Genomic DNA, 23,547 nt, shown 5'->3' on the forward strand with positions numbered 1-23,547 from the left:
GAAGGAAATCTCACAGGAGACTCCCAGAAGGAGACATACACGTTCTCTGTAGGTTCCGAATTTCTCCTTTACTTTTCCCTGGTAGCAGAGCCAGTGGTTTGGATTCTCACTGTTATCTAAACCTGCTCAAGAAATTCACTGCAGAACTGGTGGTTGTCTGTGGCCTCATCTCCTCTGGGCTGGCTGCCTCTAGTGGAAGAATGGTGCTAGTTGTTGATATTAGTGGGAATGTTGGAGGTCAGCCACCTGAGGGGTAATTTCTTTAAGCACTGATCTCATCTCCATGATCTCATTTCTGACTGGTTTCACAATATCTCATACTTGGAACTGCCGTTGTTGATGTGATCTGGGGGCTTGGAGGCACATGGTCCTCTCCTCGAGGTTGGTCTTTCTGTTACAAAAAGTATCTCCTGTAGGGATTGAGAGCCTCAAACCTCTTTTTTTTAAATTCTTCCCTCTCCTTTCCTTCTCCTCTCTTCTTTCCTTTTCCTCTTTTTTCTTAGATTGAGTTTATAGTTAAACTCTGGCTATCTGGAGAATTTAGTCCTTAATTGAAAATTAAGGGAGAATGTCTCGGACTCTTGCTGATTTCTTTTGTGAACATTAATTGCTTTGCTTCTCTCTGATCCCTGGCTGCCTCTGAAAAATGAACTAATATACTGAATTTTTAAAGGTTATGTGAAAACTCAGCTGAATTCTACCAGAGGTACAAAGAGGAGCTGGTGTAAATTAGTTCAACCACTGTGGAAGACAGTGTGGCAATTCTTCAAGGATCTAGAACTAGAAATACCATTTGATCCAGTAATCCATTACTGGGTATATACCCAAAGGATTATAAATCATTCTATTATAAAGCCCATGCACACATATGTTTATTGTGGCACTGTTTACAATAGCAAAGACTTGGAACCAACCCAAATGCCCATCAATGATAGACTGGATAAAGAAAATGTGACACATATACACTACACAGCCATAAAAAAGGATGAGTTCATGTCCTTTGTAGGGACATGGATGAAGCTGGAAACCATCATTCTCAGCAAACTGACACAAGAACAGAAAACCAAATACCACATGTTCTCACTCATAAGTGGGGGTTGGGAAAGATAAGACATGGACACAGGGAGGGGAACATCACACACTGGGGCATGTTGGGGTGGGTGGATAGGGGAGGGATACCAAGGGGTTGCAGGTTAAGGGAGGAATAGCATAAAATGAAAAAGAAAGGTTATGTGAAAACTAAAACATGATAAAATGAACTAGAGTAGTGTTAATACTTATCATTTAATTTTTTCCACGTTTGTTTATGTTTTGAACATGGAGAACATTAACATGCTTCCAAAAGACTAACTTATTTTGAGAAGTATATTCAAAAGAGGGCCTCTTCTTCCCCTTTTCTTGCTCTCTACCCCTTGATGGTAACTGTTTCAGGCTGTTCTTGTGTTACTGTAAAGAACTACCTGAGGCTGGGTAATTTATAAGAAAAGTATAATTGGCTCATAATTCTGCAGGGTGTGCAGGAAGCATGGCACCGGCATTTCCTTTAGGAAGGTCTCAGGAAGCTTACAACTGTGGCAGAAGGCGAAGAGGGAGCAGGCATATCACATGGTGAAAACAGGAACAAGGGAAGCAGTATTGGGGGGTGATGCCACACAGTGGTAAATGACCAGATCTTGCAAGAACTTGCTCACTATCTCAAGGACAGCACCAAGATTCAATGATCTCCCACTGGGCCTTACTTCCAACATTGGGGATTATAATTCAACATGAGATTTGTGTGGGGACAAATATACCAACTATATCAGTAACCTACTTACTTCATTAGTTTCTAGTTTTTCTTTTCTCTCTCATCTTTTGCTAAAAACAGGGCCTCTCCCTTTGCTCAGGCTAGAGTGCAGTGGCACAATCATGGCCCACTGCAGCCCTGACTTTCTGGGCTCAGGTGATTCTCCCCCCTCAGCCTCCCGAACAGCTGGGACGACAGGTGTGTGTCACCATGCGAATTTTTTAAAAAATTATTTTTAGTAGAGATAGGCTTTTGTCATGTTGCCCAGTCTGGTCTCAAACTCCTGGGCTCAAATGATCCACTTTCATTGGCCTCCCAAAATGCTGGGATTACAGGCGTGAACCCTGGTGCCCTGCTTCATTTCCTCTTTTTATTATACAGAAGATAGTATGTACCATATGTAGTGTTTTAACTTTGCCTTTTTCACTTAACAGTATATCCAGGAAATTACTCTGCCTCAGTTGACAGAGCTATTCCTCATTCTTTTTTCACAGTTGCATAGTACTCCATCATGCATATGTACCATAGTCAATCAGTCTCCAGTTGTTGGGCACTAAGATTGTTGCCATTATATTACAATTACAAATAATGCTGTAATGAATAATCTTCTGCATGTATATTTTTGTCTTGTTGGAGGTATATCTTCAGGGTAGATTCCTAGAACTGCGATTACTGGATCAAAGGGTAAAGGCATTCCCCTACATGGTAGTTGTACCCTTCTGAATTTCCTCTAGCAGTGGATCAATGCTGGTTTCCATGCAGCTCACCCAACAGAAGGAGTGGTCAAACTTTTGAATCTTAAGGCTAATCTGATGGGAGAGAAATGGTATCTCAGTGTAGGTTTGGGTTTCTCCTATTATGAAGTTAAACATGTTTTCTATATTAGAATTTGTCTTCCTTTTTTTTTTTACTTTTGTGACTTACCTGTTTTGTCTTTATTCACTTACTTCTATAGGAGTTTTCATCCTTTACCCTAAATTTAAAAAAGTTCTTTATATGTTTATACATGTATGTAATAACATATAAATAAAAATTACATAATGCTGATATTAGCTATTTATCCATCTTATATGTTGCAGATATGTTATTTTAATTTATTTGTTAAGCCTTGCTTATAGTGTGTTTTGCCTTGGAACAGTTTAAAGACTTTTAAAAAATAGTCAAACGCATCAATTTATTTAGTTTATTGCATGTGGTGCTTAGAAAGCCTTCCCCTACACCTATATTAGAGAGTAATGCCTAATATTTATTGAGAGCTTGCCGTGTAAAAGCTACTATACTGAGGACTTTTCTTCTTTTATCCTGTTTAATCACTGGAAGAGCTCTGTGATTTACTAGGAGACAGTGGCCTTGGAGCCAGTGAGACCTTGGCTAATTCCCAACTTCACTCCCTGTCACCTGTGTGACCTTGCACGTGGTGTCTGTATCCTTTGAGTTTCAGTCTCATTATCTCTAAAAAGGGGAACAATAATAACATCTATGTCAGAGGGTTCTTTTGAGAATTACCTGACGACTTTGAACAGTTCCTGACATCTAGTGACTGCTTAATCAAAGTTGGCTCATTATTATACATAAAGAATATAATCTAATGCTCCCTTCTTCAAATTACGCAAAGTTCTGTCATCACTTTAAATGTTTATATTGGCCGGGCGCGGTGGCTCAAGCCTGTAATCCCAGCACTTTGGGAGGCTGAGGCGGGTGGATCACAAAGTCAAGAGATCGAGACCATCCTGGTCAACATGGTGAAACCCCGTCTCTACTAAAAATATAAAAAAAATTAGCTGGGCATGGTGGTGTGTGCCTGTAATCCCAGCTACTCGGGAGGCTGAGGCAGGAGAATTGCCTGAACCCAGGATGCGGAGGTTGCGGTGAGCCGAGATCGCGCCATTGCACTCCAGCCTGGGTAACAAGAGCGAAACTCTGTCTCAAAAAAAAAAAAAAAAAAAAAAATCAAAAAAAAAAAAAATCAAAAAAAAAAAAATAAATGTTTATATTTCTTTTACCATAAGTCTTAAATATTACCATGAAGCAGAGTATCTTGGATGTTTTTTCTTTACACGTTTTGTTTTATTGTAATGTAGATTCTCAAATCTAAAGTTTCTTTTGGAAGGACTCAGGGAGAAAAGTTTGGGACTTGATGGTAAGAGCACATTAACTGAAATTTCAAACCATTAATGCTTATGTTTAGTTAGTCAAATATGAATATTATTTATACTTATGGATGCTTCTAAAATATGGTATTCATAAAGTCAAATTTGTTTATTACTGGAGTTTGCTGGGGAATGATTTCAGCATTTCACAAATGAATATGGTTGCCAGGCTTTGTCTTGGCTGTGCTGCAAAGCTCAGGCTGTGTGCCCTCACCTGCTAATAGTGGAATCCTGTAGTTTTTGGAAGGATTTTTGGCTATCAGAGAGTCATTATAATGCCTTGAGCTGGAAATGTTTCTGCTAATGCTTGCTTTTAAGTGATAAGTTATTGCTATCTTAACTTCATTTTTAGCAAGTTAGTTTACTGTGGGTTGTTTGGTGAATCTTTAGTGTTTGGCCCATGAGTTCTCACACTGGTCTTGAGATCTGTATGCGTTGCTTTGCAAATATGAAACATCTGCTTTTTATTTGCAATCATTATTTGTAACTATTTGCAAATTTGACACATCTGTTTTTTTTAATGCAGATACATGAGCCTTAACCCCCGCCCCAATTTACTTCTGTAATGCTACTTCATTGCCACCACAAGTATATATGTGTGTGTGTGTGTGTGTGTGTGTGTTAGTGGAAACATGGAATTGGTGGGTAACTTAGATACTCAAATCTAACGTTTATTATGTTTAATAATTGGAAGAGCTCTGTGATATACTAGGAGACAGTGGCCTTGGAGCCAGTGAGACCTTGGCTAATTCCCAACTTCACTCCCTGTCAGCTGTGTGACCTTGCACATGGTGTCTGTATCCTCTGAGTTTCAGTCACATTATCTGTAAAAAAGAGAATAATAATAGCATCTATGTCAGATGTTATTGCATCTATGGCAGGCAAGTTGGTTTTTTGGTTTACCTCAGTTGGCCATGGCCAAAACATTTAAGAGCTATTGTCTTAGATTATGTAGCATTTCCTCCTTTCTATTGCTGGTCTAAGAATAGAACATATTTATATTTTCTGTTTCGGCCTTAAACTTTAATTAATGATACCCTACATAGTATCTTTCTTGGGAGCAAACAATTCTAGATGACTAAGCATTGTAACCATTACAGGGAACACTAGAGAGTTAAATAAAAATCTGCCTTTAATTTACTTGCTTTTGAATGGCTAGAAGTATCAATGCTATAGTGATCTTTTAATTTAATTTGGGATACCACTTTTTTTGAGACAGAATTTCACTCTTGTTGACTAGGCTGGAGTGCAATTGTCCGATCTTGGCTCACTGACAACCTCTGCCTCTTAGGTTAAAGTGATTCTCATACCTCAGCCTCCTGAGTAGCTGGGATTATAGACATAGGCCACCATGCCTAGCTAATTTTTGTATTTTTAGTAGAGATGGGGTTTCACCATGTTGGTCAAGCTGGTTTTTGACTCCTGACTTCAGGTAATCCACCTGCCTTGTTCTCCCAAAATGCTGGGATTACAGGTGTGAACCACTGTGCCTGGCTGGAATATCAAAGTTTTTTCTTTTATACATTTTACGTGAAAAGTCCTGGCATTTTAAATTTTCGACAGCACTTAAAATAGAAAGTACTCAATATTAGCTCTTGGTTTGATTAATTTTTTCCCCCTCTCTTCCATATTTCTTCAACATGAAGTCCTAATTAGAAACTTTCATCCATTGTAAGTGAATGATTATTTTGATTTTGAGTATCTGTCCATTTTTGTGTCTTTAGGTTACCAGAGAGAACTTCTTTATCAGAGGGAAGATGGCTCTTTCAGTGCTTTTGGGAATGATGACCCTTCTGGGAGCACTTGGTAAGTGTCTTTGCCAACTGAACAAATCTGTGTCATGGAATGGGCTTTCTTTAGGTCACAATAGCCATGAAATTGACGGATACATCTCTATATATTATAGACTGGGTGGCTGCTTTTCCCTTACTCTGGCTTTAAAAAGAGATTCTGTTTTTAAAGTGTTATTTTCAAACATTAACAAATCAAATGTTTTTATTTAGAAAAGATAAGTTATAAATCCTCTTTGGTGTGTTTGTGGAAAAATCGCAATAAAAATACTTTTTATGATGATGGTGCGGCTGATGAAATCAGTTTAGAAATGCCGGGTGATTGTGACACAGCTTTTTTCCTTAATCTTCCATGACTAATACAAGTGTTGTGTTAATGCAGTCAATATAGTTTCTTTAAGATTCTCTGTGTGTGTGTGTGTGTGTGAAGAACAGTGATGGAATTAAGTATGAACAGCCAATTTCCTTCAGACTGGAATCTCTATGTGGCTGATTTTGGATGATTACTATCTCTTCTTGTACTTATCTTTAATTTTCTATTTTACTTAGAAATAGATTGACTCACTGTATCAATCAGGATAGACTAGGAGTTCTGTGGTAACAAACAACCTACTCAAGCAAAGCAGTTCACAATGGTGGGATTTCTTGTTCATGCTGCATTTCCATTGTGGTCAGCAGGGGGCTCTGCAGCTGCCAGTGTGTCCACATCTGAATAGGAGGGTCCAGGTTTTCCACAGCCTGGAAAGAGGAGGCTGGAGTATATAACACTGGCAATTAGAGACTTCATCCTGAGTGTATCATTTCTACTCATTTTATCCTTCTCAGAGCTGGTCACATGGCTATGCCTAACCTCAATGGAGCAGGAAAGTGAATTCCTCTGTGTAACTGAAGTTAAACAGAACTGGGTATTATTGAATATTAGTAATGTTTACCACACAAAACCTTACATAACATGAAACAGATCTGCTTCAAGTTTTCTTTCGGCCTGAGTCAGGATATAGAACCATAAATAGAAACCTTTCGGTGTTTTATTGCTTGATGTTCTTTTAACCTCAGTATAGTGTTGTGTAGCAGGGACTGGCAAACTTTTCTGTAAAGGGTCAGAGTGTAAGTATTTCAGGTATTTCCAGCCACATAATGTCTCTGTTACATGCTCTTCCCTCTTCCTTACTCTCATCCACCTTTCTTTCCCGTCTTTGTTTTTTTCTTTTCTTTATCCTTTTAAAAACCACTCTTAGGTGGTGGTGTTGGCAGGTGGGGGCGGGGGTGGTACACACATAAACAGGTCCTTGGGTATGTTTGGCCTGAGGCCCAGATCTAGGCCAGGCAGATTTGGCCCATAGGTCGCAGTTGGCTAACTCCTGTCCTATAGGAGAGAAAAATATCATTTCCCCCGGTTGAAGTACTACAGTTTGCTTGTGAACTATGTATACATTCTTCATCCACAGCTGTGGGGCTGAGTGAAGTGTGTTTGAGCTCTTCTTTGGTAAATATCTAGAACAATCCAAAGATGAATAACCTTGGACAATTTATTTAACTCTCTTGGACTGTCAAATTCTCAGTCTACAAAATAATGGGCTGGATTAAGTAATTTCTAAATTCCTTTCCAAATCTGATATTTTTGAGTCAACATGGCATTTCTTGGCCATGCTCAAGTGGAAACCAGGTCTGTCTGCAAGAGAGAGTTGCTTACCTTGTCTGTTTACTGTTTTTCTTTCCTTTGTTCCATCTTCATTGATTCTCCCTTTGGTGAATATTCTAATGGGGGAAAAAGTGTTGTTGTTTTGCTTGCTCAGTGTTACTTGGTGGACCTTATAAAGTGTATTTTATGTGTTTTTTTCCCTCCCTTTTCATAAAGGTTGTCAGCTTTTGTTTTAAGATGCTTCCTTGAAGCTGATCCTTACATAGATATTGATCAGAATGTGTTACACAGAACATATACTTGGCTTAAAGGACGTCAGAAATCCAATGGTGAATTTTGGGAGCCAGGAAGAGTGATTCATAGTGAGCTTCAAAGTGGCAATAAAAGTCCAGTAACACTTACAGCCTATATTGTGACTTCTCTCCTGGGATATAGAAAGTATCAGGTATTTCATCTTTAATTTAATAAATGATAGATGGGAAATTCAAGGAGGGTAGGTCTTAATGGGTCAAATATGTATGTGGAAACTTAAAAAGTTGCGATTTTACAACCCATGTGCCCTTTTGCTTGCATTTCTGGCCATGTTCCGAAATCTGAGGATAAAAACATTAATCCACTCTTTCAGAGTAACTAAGAAAATTACAGAAATGCTTTTGAATGTATGTATTTTACTTGCTATTGGTAAGATAAGTCAATACATGTTTTATCATTGGAAAAGTTAATTTCTGAGGGGAAAGAAAATTATTTAGAATTTGACAATGCATTCTAGTAAGTTTAGGTTGTGAAAGATTTTTTATTTCTAAAACATCATGGAAGAGTTCCAATGTCTGTTAATTTAGTGCTGAGAACACCCATGCCCTGAAACGTGTGTTGAATGGGCATGGATACCTGGATGAGAATGAGTATGCATGGAAGGTAATGCTGATGAGCTTAAGTTGGCTCCAGAGCTATCCTGGTGATTGATGCCTTTACCTGTATTTTATGAGATCACCAAAGCCATTCTTTCTCTTTATTTGGCCCTCCACTATTTTCCTGTTCTACTACTAGGCTTCTAGAAGCTAAACTTTTCCTAAACTTAGAGCTGCAATACCAGAGATCAAATATAAGAAATACATTTCTCGAGGAGTTTGCTGTTCTCATCTGAGCTTATGATACTGAGTGGGAGAAACACTGGCAAAAGCGCTCCTTTTTTCTTCTAAGGAATGACATGTGTTTACTTATAAAAACTGAAAACAGTATTATTTTAAAAATGCATGGCAAATCTTTAAATGTCAATGATTATGGTTGATTTTCATTGCCTAGGACAAGGTCAGGTGCTTCATAGATGCTGAACTTATTTTTTAAATGACCTTGTTTCAAAGTACTTTTTGTTTCAATATGTGGTAATGGGTTACTTTGAATAGTAAAAAATATACTTTTTTTCTTCTAAGCCTAACATTGATGTGCAAGAGTCTATCAATTTCTTGGAGTCTGAATTCAGCAGAGAAATTTTAGACAATTATACTCTAGCTCTTATAACATATGCATTATCATCGGTGGGGAGTCCTAAAGCGAAGGAAGCTTTGAATATGCTGACTTGGAGAGCAGAAGAAGAAGGTAATGTGCCAGGCCCATTTGAGGTTGTTGTGCATTATGAAATATATAACTTACATGAGAAAAATTTTTAGCCAGGTTTGAAATTGATTACATCTGCATCTTTTGATGAAAAGTAAAACACACAATGAGATCAGGATGGGCCTGACATGGCCACAATGCAATTTCAGGGCTCAGATATCTCTTTATTTTAGATATGTCATGCTCAATATCAGTTACCCTTTAAGTATCTGATACCATTTCTGGTTTGGCAGCCTTGTAGTTTGCTAAGACCTTGGGTTCTGGAGAGACTTAGGTTCAAATTCTGGTTCTGTACCTTACCTTTATGAGGTTCAGTTTTCCCAACTGTAAAGTGGGAATAACACCTATTTTAAAATTGCTGTGAGGATTAAATGAGATAATGTGCAGTGCTGCTGCATAGCAAGTGCTCAAAAATAGGACTAAAAGAAATGCTAATTGAAAGAAATGTGAATACCAAAAAATGCTGCTAGTAAGTGAATTATGTGCATTTTATATATAAAGTGGACAGCGATCTAGGGTTGTGTAAGAGAGAGATGGGAGTGGGTGGCCAGAAATAAGATAATGTCCAGTGATTCAAACTTCTGTTAATTCAAAAAGGGATAATTGTAGAAAGTGTTTAGAGGCCTCTGTGTCTGTAAAAAATATTATATTAGTAATAACTTAGATTGAATTCTTATTACCTGTTCCAAAGCTGGGGACTAGAAGATTATTGCATAGAGGCTGAAGCAGTCTTTGACATTTTTTCTTCTTGTCTGCTTGGCTAAATGGTAGTTATTTAATATTCCACCTAAGTGTAATCATTATCTAAATAGTTAATATTTGAGAGAGGGCACCAAGTAGGATAGTCCTCTGGGGGATAGAGCAGAGTTATCGCTAGGAAATTTGTTGAGTTGGCTGGGGTTCCTAATTTTTTTCTTGGGGGCTTGAACCTCGAACTTCTAACATCAACCTTCAGATAATGAAAATGGAAGAGTCTCTCCAGAACATTAGAACTAGTTAATGGCAGATTCCCAGAATAGGGTTATTTTCAGTGTGTACTACAACATTTTGGGGATGGCCTGTTCAGATAAGTAATGTATTTTCTCTTCTGGAATATATTAATTTTCCTTTTATTTATAGTTAGTCTTGAGCCAAACATATGGAATTTCTCTTAGGAAAACTATTTTCATCAAAACATCCTCAAATGTAGGCAATGGGAAAAGGATGAAAATGTATAAGTATATAGGTTGAGCATCCCTAATCAAAAAATATGAAATCCAAAATGCTCCAATGAGCATTTCCTTTGAATATCATGTCAGTGCTCAAAAAGTTTCTGATTTTCAAGCATTTTAGACTTTGGAATGTATGTATTCTGTAAATGTTCCAAAAATTTAAACAAATCAGAAATTGGACACATTTCTGGCCCCAAGCTTTTTGGATAAGCTATGCTTAACTTGTAATAGTTTAAAAAAGTGACATGCTTGTACGTGTATACATATGTCTGTGTGTGTGTTTTTGATAAATAAATACATGTTTGGCATAAATAAATACCTGTATACAAATGTGTATGTGTGTGTGTGTGTGTGTGTGTGTGTGTGTATATATATATATTTTTTTTTTATTTATGCTAGTTAAGTACAACTTGGACCAGAGTAGGAATATTTAATCGTACAAAATATAATTTTTCTGGATAAATGATCAGGATGTTATTACTTTTCTTTCAGGTGGCATGCAATTCTGGGTGTCATCAGAGTCCAAACTTTCTGACTCCTGGCAGCCACGCTCCCTGGATATTGAAGTTGCAGCCTATGCGCTGCTCTCACACTTCCTACAATTTCAGGCTTCTGAGGGAATCCCAATTATGAGGTGGCTAAGCAGGCAAAGAAATAGCTTGGGTGGTTTTGCATCTACTCAGGTGAGAGATGAGAGTTTCTTTCCCTTTAAACTATAGTATATAGTTTAAATAACATTATATATATGTATTATAGTATTTATATGTATTATACTATTACATATCTATGCATTATAGTAATACTAATATACATTTAGATGTATATGAGTATTATAGTATTTAAACTATATATTATATATCTATGTATATATATACATATATACACACATATATATGTCATGTATATACACACATATACACACATATATGTAATATATGTATATATACACACACACATACACACACACATATGGAAGTATGTGGTTGCACATTTTCCTTGATTTTATAAAATTACTTGGCAGTTTCGAAGTTTAGTAACTTAAGCCAAAGGCTAAATTCACCAATTTTAGTTTTTTTCTCCTCATTATTATGAACTTTATATCTGATATTTATATGGAATAAATCAGTTTCCCATCTATATTTGCCATTTTTCATCTGTGGTAACTAATGTAAGAGTAGATGCTCAGTTTCATACAGCAAATATTTTCTATTTTCTTTTCTTTTTTTGGAAAAGAAAAACTGAAACTTTTAATTTACTGGTAATGTGATCATTTATGTGCAAAATTCCAATCTACAAAAATGCTACTAGAATTAACAAGTGAGTTTAGTGAGTTTAACATTGTGGTGTAAAAAAAATCAGTGTACAGAAATCCATTGTATCTATATATGAGCAATGGAAACTCAAATCAAAATAGCATAAAATGTGAACTATTTAGGGATTAATCTGACAAAAATCAGTAAGACCTGTACACTGAAAACTATGAAACATTTCAGCAAACATTTTCTGAGCCTCTTCTGTACTCTAGCAAGGTGATTCAAATATGAGTCAGGAAGCATTCCACTCTGAAGGAAGGTGGATGAATATATAGCGACAAACCACAACTAAATTTACTCTCTGAAAACCTTGGTTTATACTTATATGCACAAATATTTTTCTTCCCTCAACAGGATACCATTGTGGCTTTAAAGGCCTTGTCTGAATTTGCAGCCCTAATGAATACAGAAAGGACCAATATCCAAGTGACCGTGATGGGGCCTAGCTCACCAAGTCCTGTAAACTTTCGGATTGACACACACAATCGCTTACTCCTTCAGACAGCAGAGGTGTGGGCAAGAGGCAATTTATTTAAAAATCTGTTTAGATGATTCTTTATGCTGGAGTACTGCTTTATTTGTAATCTGTTGATTTCAACAAAGACTTGTTTCCAGAGCTCTGTAGAGGAATAGGGAAGAGTGGTGCTCTCCTTTGGTTGAATTTGCTGAGCTCTGGAAGTGTGGGGAACTTTGGAAAGATTGGTGGGACAGGAGAAAACATGGGCAATGTTTAACATTGGGAAAGGAATGAACATAGAAACCTGCTGAGTTTCTGTTCTTCACAGGCACTATGCTAGATTACTTTACATATGCTATTGCATTTACTTCTCAAAGTAACTCTCAGAAGTAAGTACACTTATCCCCATCATACATGTGATAAAACTGAGGCTGAGAGAGGTTAAGTGACTTGCTCAAGATCATGTTACTAGTAACAGTAGAGCTAGAATTTCAACTCATTATTCCAAAGACCATGTTCTTTCAGCTGTTCCACATGTCTTCTTAGAAGAATTGATAGAACTAGTAGTAGAATTCTTACTTCAACTGGAAGAAAAGAATATGCTAGTTTTTAACTTTATTCCCTTGGTCAATTTTGGGGGAGGTTGAATACAATGGACGAAGGTGATTGCTTCAATTCTGGAAAGTGAGGAAGAGTGGTGATGGTAAAGGAAAAGAAGGAATAAAGTTAGTCACAGTCATAGACAATATGTTATTGTGCTTCTAGGAAAGCCAGGGGATTAGGCCCTGATTCAGGAAGGTCAGGGGAGGGAGATGACTTTAGTTTCTTGTCTTTTATATTTCAACCCCAACAGGAGGACAGACTTGTAAGTAGCATTAAGGTCCTCCCATGGGCAGAAGTGAGGGAGCTTGGAGAGTGTGCACTTTTCCTGCCATCACCTTGCTTACCTATTTGACTCATAGCTTTTGGTATGTGAGACAGTGCAAAGCTCTTAGTGCTGGTGCTGCCAGTGATTGCTTCTGCTCCTAATGAGGGATAGGGCTGATCTGTTTTGCTCCTTGGAAGGCTCTACATATGGAACATTAGCTTCATTCACTTTTTTTTTTTTTTACCTTGATTCAGCTTGCTGTGGTACAGCCAACTGCAGTTAATATTTCTGCAAGTGGTTTTGGATTTGCTATTTGTCAGGTATGTAACAATGCTAATTTTTTAAGTTAAATATGACTTTTTATAATAATTATTTGGTTTGGGGTTTTGCTAGATAACTTGAATATAGTTCTTAATGATATACATCTATGACTTAAACAAGATATATCACTGTCTTTAATAAAAAGTGTTAGAGATGTTGCCAGCCAGTGAGTAGAGAGCAAGTATATAGACTGATTTTCTATTTGAAAAATATTTATTGGAGATTATTTGCTTTTTGAGGTGAGGGTTAAAAATCCTCCAATATGATTCCCAATAATAAGCAAATGTTTTACTCACAATTTCTTAATAGTCATCTGATAATATGGTAGAATTACTGTCAACATAATAGAATTATTGACTTGAAGGGAGGAATTGTGTCCCTTTAATGTAAAATCTTATATAATAGTAAATATAACAATGTAAATTTCTTTAGATTTTTCTTCCTATACCACAGCATAATTATGTTCAATGCTGTGGTATAGGAAGAAAAATCTAAAGAAACTTACATTGTTACGGTGCAGCAGGAGCTACAAGAAAATGAAAGTAGGATGAAAAATACTGAATAAAATAATCATTATTCAAAAGAGTACATAAAAGTCTTGAGGACCTTAAAATCATCTCATTAGAACCCCAAGATAATACGTAATAGGACCAGAAATGGTTGTGTGCTTGGGTAGAAACAAACAAACAAGAAAAACACTGAAACACTTACTGAGAAAGTTAAAAAAAGGCTATTATGGAGCTAAAGTACTTTTTTGAAAACTAGTACAATCATTCTAGTTGAGAGAACAGGTATACTTGGTGAGTATGGCAGTTATACCTTGCTAAGCACGTATAATTTAGAAGCTTCCAAATAATTCTAAGATTATTTTGTATGATGCTCAGAACACAGTAAACCTTTTTTTTTTTAAAACTAAAGGAAAAATGATTGGCTGGGTGTGATGGTTCACACTTGTAATCCCAGCACTTTGGGAGGCCAAGGCGGGCAGATCACGAGGTCAAGACATAGAGACCACCCTACCCTGGTCAATGTGGTGAAACCCTGTCTCTACTAAAAATACAAAAATTAGCTGGGCATGGTAGTGCGTGCCTGCAGTTTCAGCTACTTGGGAGGCTGACGCAGGAGAATTACTTGAACCCGGGAGGTGGAGGTTGCAGTGAGCTGAGATTGTGCCACTGCACTCCAGCCTGGCGCCTGGCGCCTGGTAATGGAGCAAGATTCTGTCTCAAAAAAAAAAAAAAAAAAAAAAAAGAGGAAAAAAAATGATCACAGTGAAAGGGAATGATATTCAGTGAAAAGGACAGAAAGAGACAGTGAATAATTTATTTTGGTCTTTACTAACAAAGACCATGGGAAAATTCTCATTCTCAAGCTTTCTTGCTATCCAAGAGTAAATCCAAAAGTAAATATTCAGTGTGTTCTAGATAAAACTGAAAAATTACATATACTTAAATCACCAAGTTGGTTGGGATTCATTTTTGATAAACTGAATGTAGAGAAATTACTGAAACCAAGTGATTTTTACTTGAGGCTTGAAGGACACAGGGTTAAATGTGGTACCTGCTTGTCAGAAAGTTCACCAATTTCATATCAGTCTCAAAATGCAGAGGGACCAGTAGGCATTTTTCATGAGGGAGGAAAAAAAATACAAAGAAGTTGGTCACCCAGGAATGGGTATTGAGATTTCTTACAGTTGATATTTTAATACTCACGAGTTTGCAGGAAATATTACCCTCTTTTGGGTAATAAAATGCTAAACTTTAATATTTTAATACTCATGAGTTTGCAGTAAATATTACCCCTTTTGGGTAATAAAATGCTAAACCGTTGGAAATAAACTGCAAGATCTTTGGAAGTTCCCTGAGTGAGCAGTTGAGCTTTACTGCCAAATGAAAACCCTAATACTTAGTTATGGCCCAAGAGACAAATAGAGTAGTCCTTGTCTGTTTCCTGACAGCATTGGTCTTTAAAAGAACAGTTGTGTGCCACTGGAAAGGGAATGGTGGAAGTAATAGAGAGCATCCCTTCAATTGTATGAGACTGTTCTTCAGCTGCTTCAGGAATACTCTATAATTTAATCATTACACTTTAAGAAAGAGTTGAAGAATGTCCAAAGTGAGATAACCAGAGTGATCAAGGGGATGAAGGAGTATATGAGTTTGGATTGTGGCAGAATAAAAAGATTGTAACTTTCAGATTTGAAAAATGAAGACTTACTTTAGATGATTTTTTAAAGTATGCAAATCCATGAGTGATATTAGATGTTAGTTCTGAGGGGGGGGTGTATGTGTGTGTGCATATGTGTATATGTTTTAGGTTTAAGTTAAAAGAAAATACAACCTTACAAAGCAGCAGTAAGCTTTATGAACCTTGTTATTAAAAAGGGGACGAGATAGAACATGTAAGTAGATTCCAGTCCATCTGGGATGAGACTGGCCTAGGAAGTTTTGAGTGCTTCCCCAAGCTTCTGATTTAGGAAGCTTTGAGAAGGATGGGGTCCTCAAGCTCCCCCAGCGTGTCTACAGCACTTTTAACCTCAGCAATGGGTACTGAATAGACGCTGAGAAAGACCCAGTTGACTTGAAAGCTGTCGTTTATTTTATCATTTTTGACAAACGTTGTATGAACAACAACAAAAAATCCTCAGCAATGTTAAACTAAGGCTCTTCAATGTTTTAGTTTTGATTTATCCTACTGAGAGTTTCTAAAGTTCTAGGCAGTGAAAAATGACCCCATTTGGGAAACAGGCCTTAGAAATTAGTGAATGCTCTCAAGAAAGTTTTTCCTTCAAGGGACTGTTTACCTTCTTTGACAAAGTGTATCCCCAGATATCACCCAGAGTGTTTTATTATTCTTGTTTCTAAATATTACTTAACAAATTTCTCCATTAAAAATAATTTTATACATTGTAATAATATTTGTTAATAGTGATACTTTGTTAGCCAGTAAAATTAATGTTTTTTCTAGTTTGAAGATTAAAAATCTTACTGGGTTCTTCCAAAGAGAATCATTAACTAGCATAGTATTTAGAAAGCATAATGTTGGAAATTTATGTCCAATTTATTATTTATACTAGTTTATTTTTTACAGCTCAATGTTGTATATAATGTGAAAGATTTTGAGTCTCCTAGAAGACGAAGATCTATCCAAAACCAAGAAGCCTTTGACTTAGATGTTGCTGTAAAAGATAATAAAGATGATCCGAATCATGTGGATTTAAATGTGTGCACAAGGTAAACGTCTGCTTAGGTCTCTCTTGTTTTTTCCTTTAAAAAATAGACTTGAAGATTCAATTATATATAGTTGTCTATGTCAATATAAGAAGTTATATTGAACAAAGAATTCAGTAATGCACCACACTTCATATTACAAACTAGAAATACTAATTATATTCAAACATTTATTAGATGCACACAAAATTTATGTTTTCCCTGAATATGTAACAAATTTGAAAAGAACAATGTATATATATATATATACATTAATAAAACTCAGATCTAATTTAGGAAGACTTCAAATTGAGTCAATCATATTTAATACTCCAAAAATGGTTATTTCTTGTTATGAGTTATTTTTCTGTTGAAATAATAATTTCAGGTTCATATTGAACCTTAACTGTTATGCATTTAACCCAAAACTTTATGATAACTTGCAAATTCAATCAGGAGGATAGTTTTTTTTTTTAGATATGTTGAAAATATCCCAGTTTAGGAGGTTCTCATCTTGGATAATTAGATGCTTAACAACTTAAGCTTCCAGGAGTACTTTTTAAGTTGATTCTTAAATTGTTCTGTATCAAAGCATCTGAGAATCTTAAGTCATAAGAAAGAAGGGTTCTATCTCAACCCTACTGACTTCACAGTAAGGCTGGGAAGCTGCATCATTCTACTGCACACAAGAGTTTGAGTATACTCCTTGTGAATGTTCTTACAGAGGCTTCACTTTATTTTTTTTTTCGTGAATCTATCCTATTACATATGCATTATTTGACATTGAGCTGGGAGTTAAAGATGCACTGACATTGAGGAGCTGCTGTCTGCTCTTCTAAAATGTCCCATAGCATCCTGATTTAACTTGGCTTGTTGTTGGGCTAGAAGTCCCTGATGTGGTCCTGAGCTGGCAGGTGTTCTTCAAGCTCATCTCTGGGTGTACATCCTGGTGGCCAGCCTTCACAGCCATTACCTGGACCCAGTCTCTGCCATTACTCCTACTGTCTTTCTTATCTTTGGACCTTCTCATTCTTGATTTTGGGGTAGAGTGTCACACATTTGCCCCATTCTTCACCTTCTTGGGCATTTCAGGCCAGCAGCAAAGGGATATTAGAATCTCTGCAGTGGCATCCTTTTCAGCTGAGAAGAAAATAGGACTCCAATTACTTTTTACTAATCTTGCAATTGGTCTCTGTTATAGAATAACAACAAGTTATTATTATTATTATAAACAATAATAACCTACAGTAATTACAAACTTATATGCCAGGCACTGTACCAAGCACTTTGACATGCATCTCATTTAATTCTTACAGTAAATCTGTAAAGTACGTATTATTATTATTCCTGCTTTTCTCGAATTCCTGGCCTCAAGTGATCCTCGTACCTTGGCCTCCCAAAGAGCTGGGCTTATAGGCATGCCTATTCCTGCTTTTCTCATTCATTTATTTATTCCCTTAGCAAATATTGGTTGAGTCTCTACTATGTGCCAGGCATAGTGTCTGTGTGTCAGCTGTGGGAATATAATTGTAAGCCAAAAAAGACACAAGCTCTGCCCTCGTGGAAATTGGTGTTTGAGGGGGATACATAAATTAATGGAAAACATCCCCTAAGCAGGTCTAAAATTCTAGTTTTGAAAAGGCTAAAGAAGACCCTCATGGAGTTATGAGAGGGATATTTTTGCCTCTTAAGAGATATCAGGTGAAGAAACATGAGGAAAATGAGGTGGAACCAGGATTTAGGCTGTGAAGAGGCCTCAGCATTCATTTATAGGGGCTCATGTAAGGATGCAGGATTTCCAATCTTATCCACATGTCAGGAATCAGATGGACAACAGAGTTCAGGTGGTAGGTAGAGCATGAAGAAGGGAAATGTTTTCATGTGAGGGTAGGGGTTTTATAAAAAGGGTTTAAATGCTGCTACTAGTTTTCTGAGAAAAATTTGGTATGAAAGACAAATAACATTTAAGTGTATTTTTTCAGCAGCACATTATAAAAAGACTACCTGGTATTTCTGACACTTGATTCCTATCAACAGGATCCAAGACCTTACGTCATACCAGTCTTTCTGTGTGGCATAATAGTTTAACAAATTCTGCCCCAGGCGGGTAGCGAGATCAGATCAACCAAGGCACTCTTAATGATGTACTGAAAGTATAATCTGCATTTTGCTTTTTAAGTATTTAAGCATATTGACTGTTTTTTCTCATCTGTAATTTTTTCTCATATGCAAACACCTCTAGTTTCAATCCATTTATTAGTTTTCAGTAACATCTATTTTGGCTTAGTGCATTGTCAGCAGATGGTTTCAGTTGCTTTGGATTGCAGAGCCAGCTGAAGTCAGCAGTTGTGCTGTGTGGCTTTTCAATCAGTCATGTTTGGCAGGCATGAGTTTGCTGCTCTAAAAAGCAATATTTTTCTAACAGCCCTTCTTCCTTTTGCCATTTAAAAGGACAACAGGTACTAACTTAATGCTGTGATCCTTTTACATTGGAGGCAAACATCTTTCCTTAATCACTTAGCTGGGCTCCTTCTGCTCCAAATGAAAAGCTCTTGCCATAAATTCATTTTAGAAAAATATTTATCTTCAAGGAGACAAAATGTTGCTGGTGCCCAGATCCTTTGATGCTCACATTATGTACAATGGGGTGAGAGAAGGAAGCAGTATAATAAAACTTTCCAAGGCTTGTAATTCCTCACAGCAGCCAAAGAAAACACAAAATGTTTTTCAAGTATATGGGAAAACAAAGGGAAGGCCTCTCTCTGCTGGTCTGATGTTTCTAAAACCAGATGAATAAAAGGTTGCTAAGACCTTGGACGGGGCCTATCGCTAAGTTGTCAAGTCATGCCTCCCTCTCTGGGCCTGGCTTTCAGCTTAGAAGTTTGGTGCTGTCAACTTTTGAGAAAAGGAGAAATGCAATTCAGTTTGGAATCCCCACTAGAAAAGAGTTGTCTGTTGAAAGGGTGTATGTTGTTCCGCTACAGTTTATCAGTGCAAGCCTGTGACATTGCAGGCATTGCATACCATCTGCCAAATGAACACATTGTTGTATCATTATTTCTTACATGATCGAAAGCTATAAGAATACCACACATGTAAGAAAATGATAACCTATTTTAAAATTCTCTATAGTGAATTTTATTTGAACTTAAACAGTATCTGGAATAAAATTTGATGGGTTTGATTTTTATATGAAGATAATTTGATAATAGCTTTAGGTTTTTCCTGAGGAGTTTTCATTCATCTTCCCCTCTTTGATTTAGGTTTTGGGGCCCAGATAGGAGTGGCATGGCTCTTATGGAAGTTAACCTACTCAGTGGCTTTATGGTGCCTTCAGATGCAATTCCTCTGAGCGAGACAGTGAAGAAAGTGGAATATGATCATGGAAAACTCAACCTCTATTTAGATTCTGTAAGTAGTAAAGCATAAAGTAAAGCTGTTGACACCGCTACTGTGTATTATTTTCAGATGTCTACCTTACTTTAAGTATGTTTTAAGTTGTTGTTATTTCTTTTTTTTTTTTTTTTTAATTTTTTATTTGATTATAGGTTTTGGGGTACATGAGCAGAGCATGCGAGACAGTTGCGTAGGTACACACATGGCAGTGTGCTTTGCTTTTCTTCTCCCCTTCACCCACATTTGGCATTTCTCCCCAGGCTATCCCTCCCCACCTCCCCCTCCCACTGGCCCTCCCCTTTTCCCCCCAATAGACCCCAGTGTTTAGTACTCCCCTTTCTGTGTCCATGTGTTCTCATTTTTCATCACCCACCTATGAGTGAGAATATGCGGTGTTTCATTTTCTGTTCTTGTGTCAGTTTGCTGAGGATGATGTTCTCCAGATTCATCCATGTCCCTACAAACGACACGAACTCATCATTTCTGATTGCTGCATAATATTCCATGGTGTATATGTGCCACATTTTTCCAATCCAGTCTATTATCAATGGGCATTTGGGTTGATTCCAGGTCTTTGCTATTGTAAACAGTGCTGCAATGAACATTCGTGTACATGTGTCCTTATAGTAGAACGATTTATAGTCTTTTGGACATATACCCAGTAATGGGATTGCTGGGTCAAATGGAATTTCTATTTCTAAGGCCTTGAGGAATCGCCACACCGTCTTCCACAATGGTTGGACTAATTTACACTCCCACCAACAGTGTAAAAGTGTTCCTTTTTCTCCACATCCTCTCCAGCATCTGTTGTCTCCAGATTTTTTAATGATCGCCATTCTAACTGGCGTGAGATGGTATCTCAATGTGGTTTTGATTTGCATCTCTCTGATGACCAGTGACGATGAGCATTTTTTCATATGATTGTTGGCCTCATATATGTCTTCTTTCGTAAAGTATCTGTTCATATCCTTTGCCCACTTTTGAATGGGCTTGTTTGTTTTTTTCCTGTAAATCTGCTTGAGTTCTTTGTAAATTCTGGATATCAGCCCTTTGTCAGATGGGTAGACTGCGAAAATTTTTTCCCATTCTGTTGGTTGCCGATCCACTCTAGTGACTGTTTCTTTTGCCGTGCAGAAGTTGTGGAGTTTCATTAGGTCCCATTTGTCTATTTTGGCTTTTGTTGCCAATGCTCTTGGTGTTTTGTTCATGAAGTCCTTGCCTACTCCTATGTCCTGGATAGTTTTGCCTAGATTTCCTTCTAGGGTTTTTATGGTGCCAGGTCTTATGTTTAAGTCTTTAATCCATCTGGAGTTAATTTTAGTGTAAGGTGTCAGGAAGGGGTCCAGTTTCTGCTTTCTGCACATGGCTAGCCAGTTTTCCCAACACCATTTGTTAAACATGGAATCCTTGCCCCATTGCTTGTTTTTGTCAGGTTTATCAAAGATTGTATAGTTGTATGTATGTTGTGTTGCCTCCGGTGCCTCTGTTTTGTTCCATTGGTCTATATCTCTGTTTTGGTACCAGTACCATGCTGTTTTGATTACTGTAGCCTTGTAGTATAGTTTGAAATCCGGTAGTGTGATGCCCCCCGCTGTGTTCTTTTTGCTTAGAATTGACTTGGCTATGCGGGCTCTCTTTTGGTTCCATATGAAGTTCATGGTGGTTTTTTCCAGTTCTGTGAAGAAAGTCAATGGTAGCTTGATGGGGATAGCGTTGATTCTGTAAATTACTTTGGGCAGTATAGCCATTTTCACGATATTAATTCTTCCTAACCATGAACATGGAATGTTTCTCCATCTATTTGTGTCCTCTCTGATTTCGTTGAGCAGTGGTTTGTAGTTCTCCTTGAAGAGGTCCCTTACGTTCCTTGTGAGTTGTATTCCAAGGTATTTTATTCTTTTTGTAGCAATTGCGAATGGCAGTTCACTCTTGATTTGGCTTTCTTTAAGTCTGTTATTGGTGTAGACGAATGCTTGTGATTTTTGCACATTGATTTTATATCCTGAGACTTTGCTGAAGTTGTTTATCAGTTTCAGGAGTTTTTGGGCTGAGGTGATGGGGTCTTCTAGGTATACTATCATGTCGTCTGCAAATAGAGACAATTTGGCTTCCACCTTTCCTATTTGAATACCGTTTATTTCTTTTTCTTGCCTGATTGCTCTGGCTAGAACTTCGAGTACTATATTGAATACCAGTGGTGAGAGAGGGCATCCTTGTGTAGTGCCAGATTTCAAAGGGAATGCTTCCAGTTTTTGCCCATTCAGTATGATATTGGCTGTTGGTTTGTCATAAATAGCTTTTATTACTTTGAGATACGTTCCATCGATACCGAGTTTATTGAGGGTTTTTAGCATAAAGGGCTGTTGAATTTTGTCAAATGCCTTCTCTGCGTCAATTGAGATAACCATGTGGTTTTTGTTTTTGGTTCTGTTTATGTGGTGAATTACGTTTATAGACTTGCGTATGTTGAACCAGCCTTGTATCCCCGGGATGAATCCTACTTGATCATGATGAATAAGTTTTTTGATTTGCTGTTACAATCGGCTTGCCAATATTTTATTGAAGATTTTTGCATCTATGTTCATCATGGATATTGGCCTGAAGTTTTCTTTTCTCGTTGGGTCTCTGCCGGGTTTTGGTATCAGGATGATGTTGGTCTCATAAAATGATTTGGGAAGGATTCCCTCCTTTTGGATTGTTTGAAATAGTTTTAGAAGGAATGGTACCAGCTCCTCCTTGTGTGTCTGGTAGAATTTGGCTGTGAACCCATCTGGACCTGGGCTTTTTTTGTGAGGTAGGCTCTTAATTGCTGCCTCGACTTCAGACCTTGTTATTGGTCTATTCATAGTTTCAGCTTCCTCCTGGTTTAGGCTTGGGAGGACACAGGAGTCCAGGAATTTATCCATTTCTTCCAGGTTTACTAGTTTATGCGCATATAGTTGTTTGTAATATTCTCTGATGATGGTTTGAATTTCTGTGGAATCTGTGGTGATTTCCCCGTTATCATTTTTTATTGCATCTATTTGGTTGTTCTCTCTTTTATTTTTATTCAGTCTGGCTAGTGGTCTGTCTATTTTGTTGATCTTTTCAAAAAAGCAGCTCTTGGATTTATTGATTTTTTGAAGGGTTTTTCGTGTCTCAATCTCCTTCAGCTCAGCTCTGATCTTAGTAATTTCTTGTCTTCTGCTGGGTTTTGAGTTTTTTTTGATCTTGCTCCTCTAGCTCTTTCAATTTTGACGATAGGGTGTCAATTTTGGATCTCTCCATTCTCCTCATATGGGCACTTATTGGTATATACTTTTCTCTAGAGACTGCTTTAAATGTGTCCCAGAGGTTCTGGCACGTTGTGTCTTCGTTCTCATTGGTTTCGAAGAACTTCTTTATTTCTGCCTTCATTTCGTTGTTTACCCAGTCAACATTCAAGAGCCAGTTATTCAGTTTCCATGAAGCTGTGCGGTTCTGGGTCGGTTTCTGAATTCTGAGTTCTAACTTGATTGCACTATGGTCTGAGAGGCTGTTTGTTATGATTTCAGTTGTTTTGCATTTGTTGAGCAGTGCTTTACTTTCAATTATGTGGTCAATTTTAGAGTAGGTGTGATGTGGTGCTGAGAAGAATGTGTATTCTGTGGATTTGGGGTGGAGAGTTCTGTAAATGTCCACCAGGTTTGCTTGCTCCAGGTCTGAGTTCAAGCCCTGGATATCCTTGTTGAATTTTTGTCTGGTTGATCTGTCTAGTATTGACAGTGGAGTGTTAAAGTCTCCCACTATTATTGTGTGGGAGTCTAAGTCC

General features: G+C 37.3%; 1 protein-coding gene across 12 annotated transcripts in view; it reads left to right on the forward strand.

Moving 5' to 3' along the window:
* CD109 (CD109 molecule) overlaps positions 1-23,547 on the forward strand; it is a 305,344-nt gene that overhangs the window by 268,145 nt on the left and 13,652 nt on the right. For all 12 annotated transcript variants that reach the window (XM_054254174.2, XM_078369551.1, XM_054254172.2 and 9 more), the window contains 8 exons: positions 5,661-5,742; positions 7,585-7,813; positions 8,799-8,964; positions 10,686-10,876; positions 11,861-12,016; positions 13,086-13,151; positions 16,243-16,385; positions 19,625-19,772. In XM_054254174.2, the coding sequence (XP_054110149.1) occupies positions 5,661-5,742; positions 7,585-7,813; positions 8,799-8,964; positions 10,686-10,876; positions 11,861-12,016; positions 13,086-13,151; positions 16,243-16,385; positions 19,625-19,772 (1,181 nt within the window). The remainder of the gene's footprint in view (positions 1-5,660; positions 5,743-7,584; positions 7,814-8,798; positions 8,965-10,685; positions 10,877-11,860; positions 12,017-13,085; positions 13,152-16,242; positions 16,386-19,624; positions 19,773-23,547) is intronic.

This window comes from Callithrix jacchus, chromosome 4 (assembly GCF_049354715.1).
Source record: "Callithrix jacchus isolate 240 chromosome 4, calJac240_pri, whole genome shotgun sequence".
Classification (NCBI taxonomy): domain Eukaryota; kingdom Metazoa; phylum Chordata; class Mammalia; order Primates; family Cebidae; genus Callithrix; species Callithrix jacchus.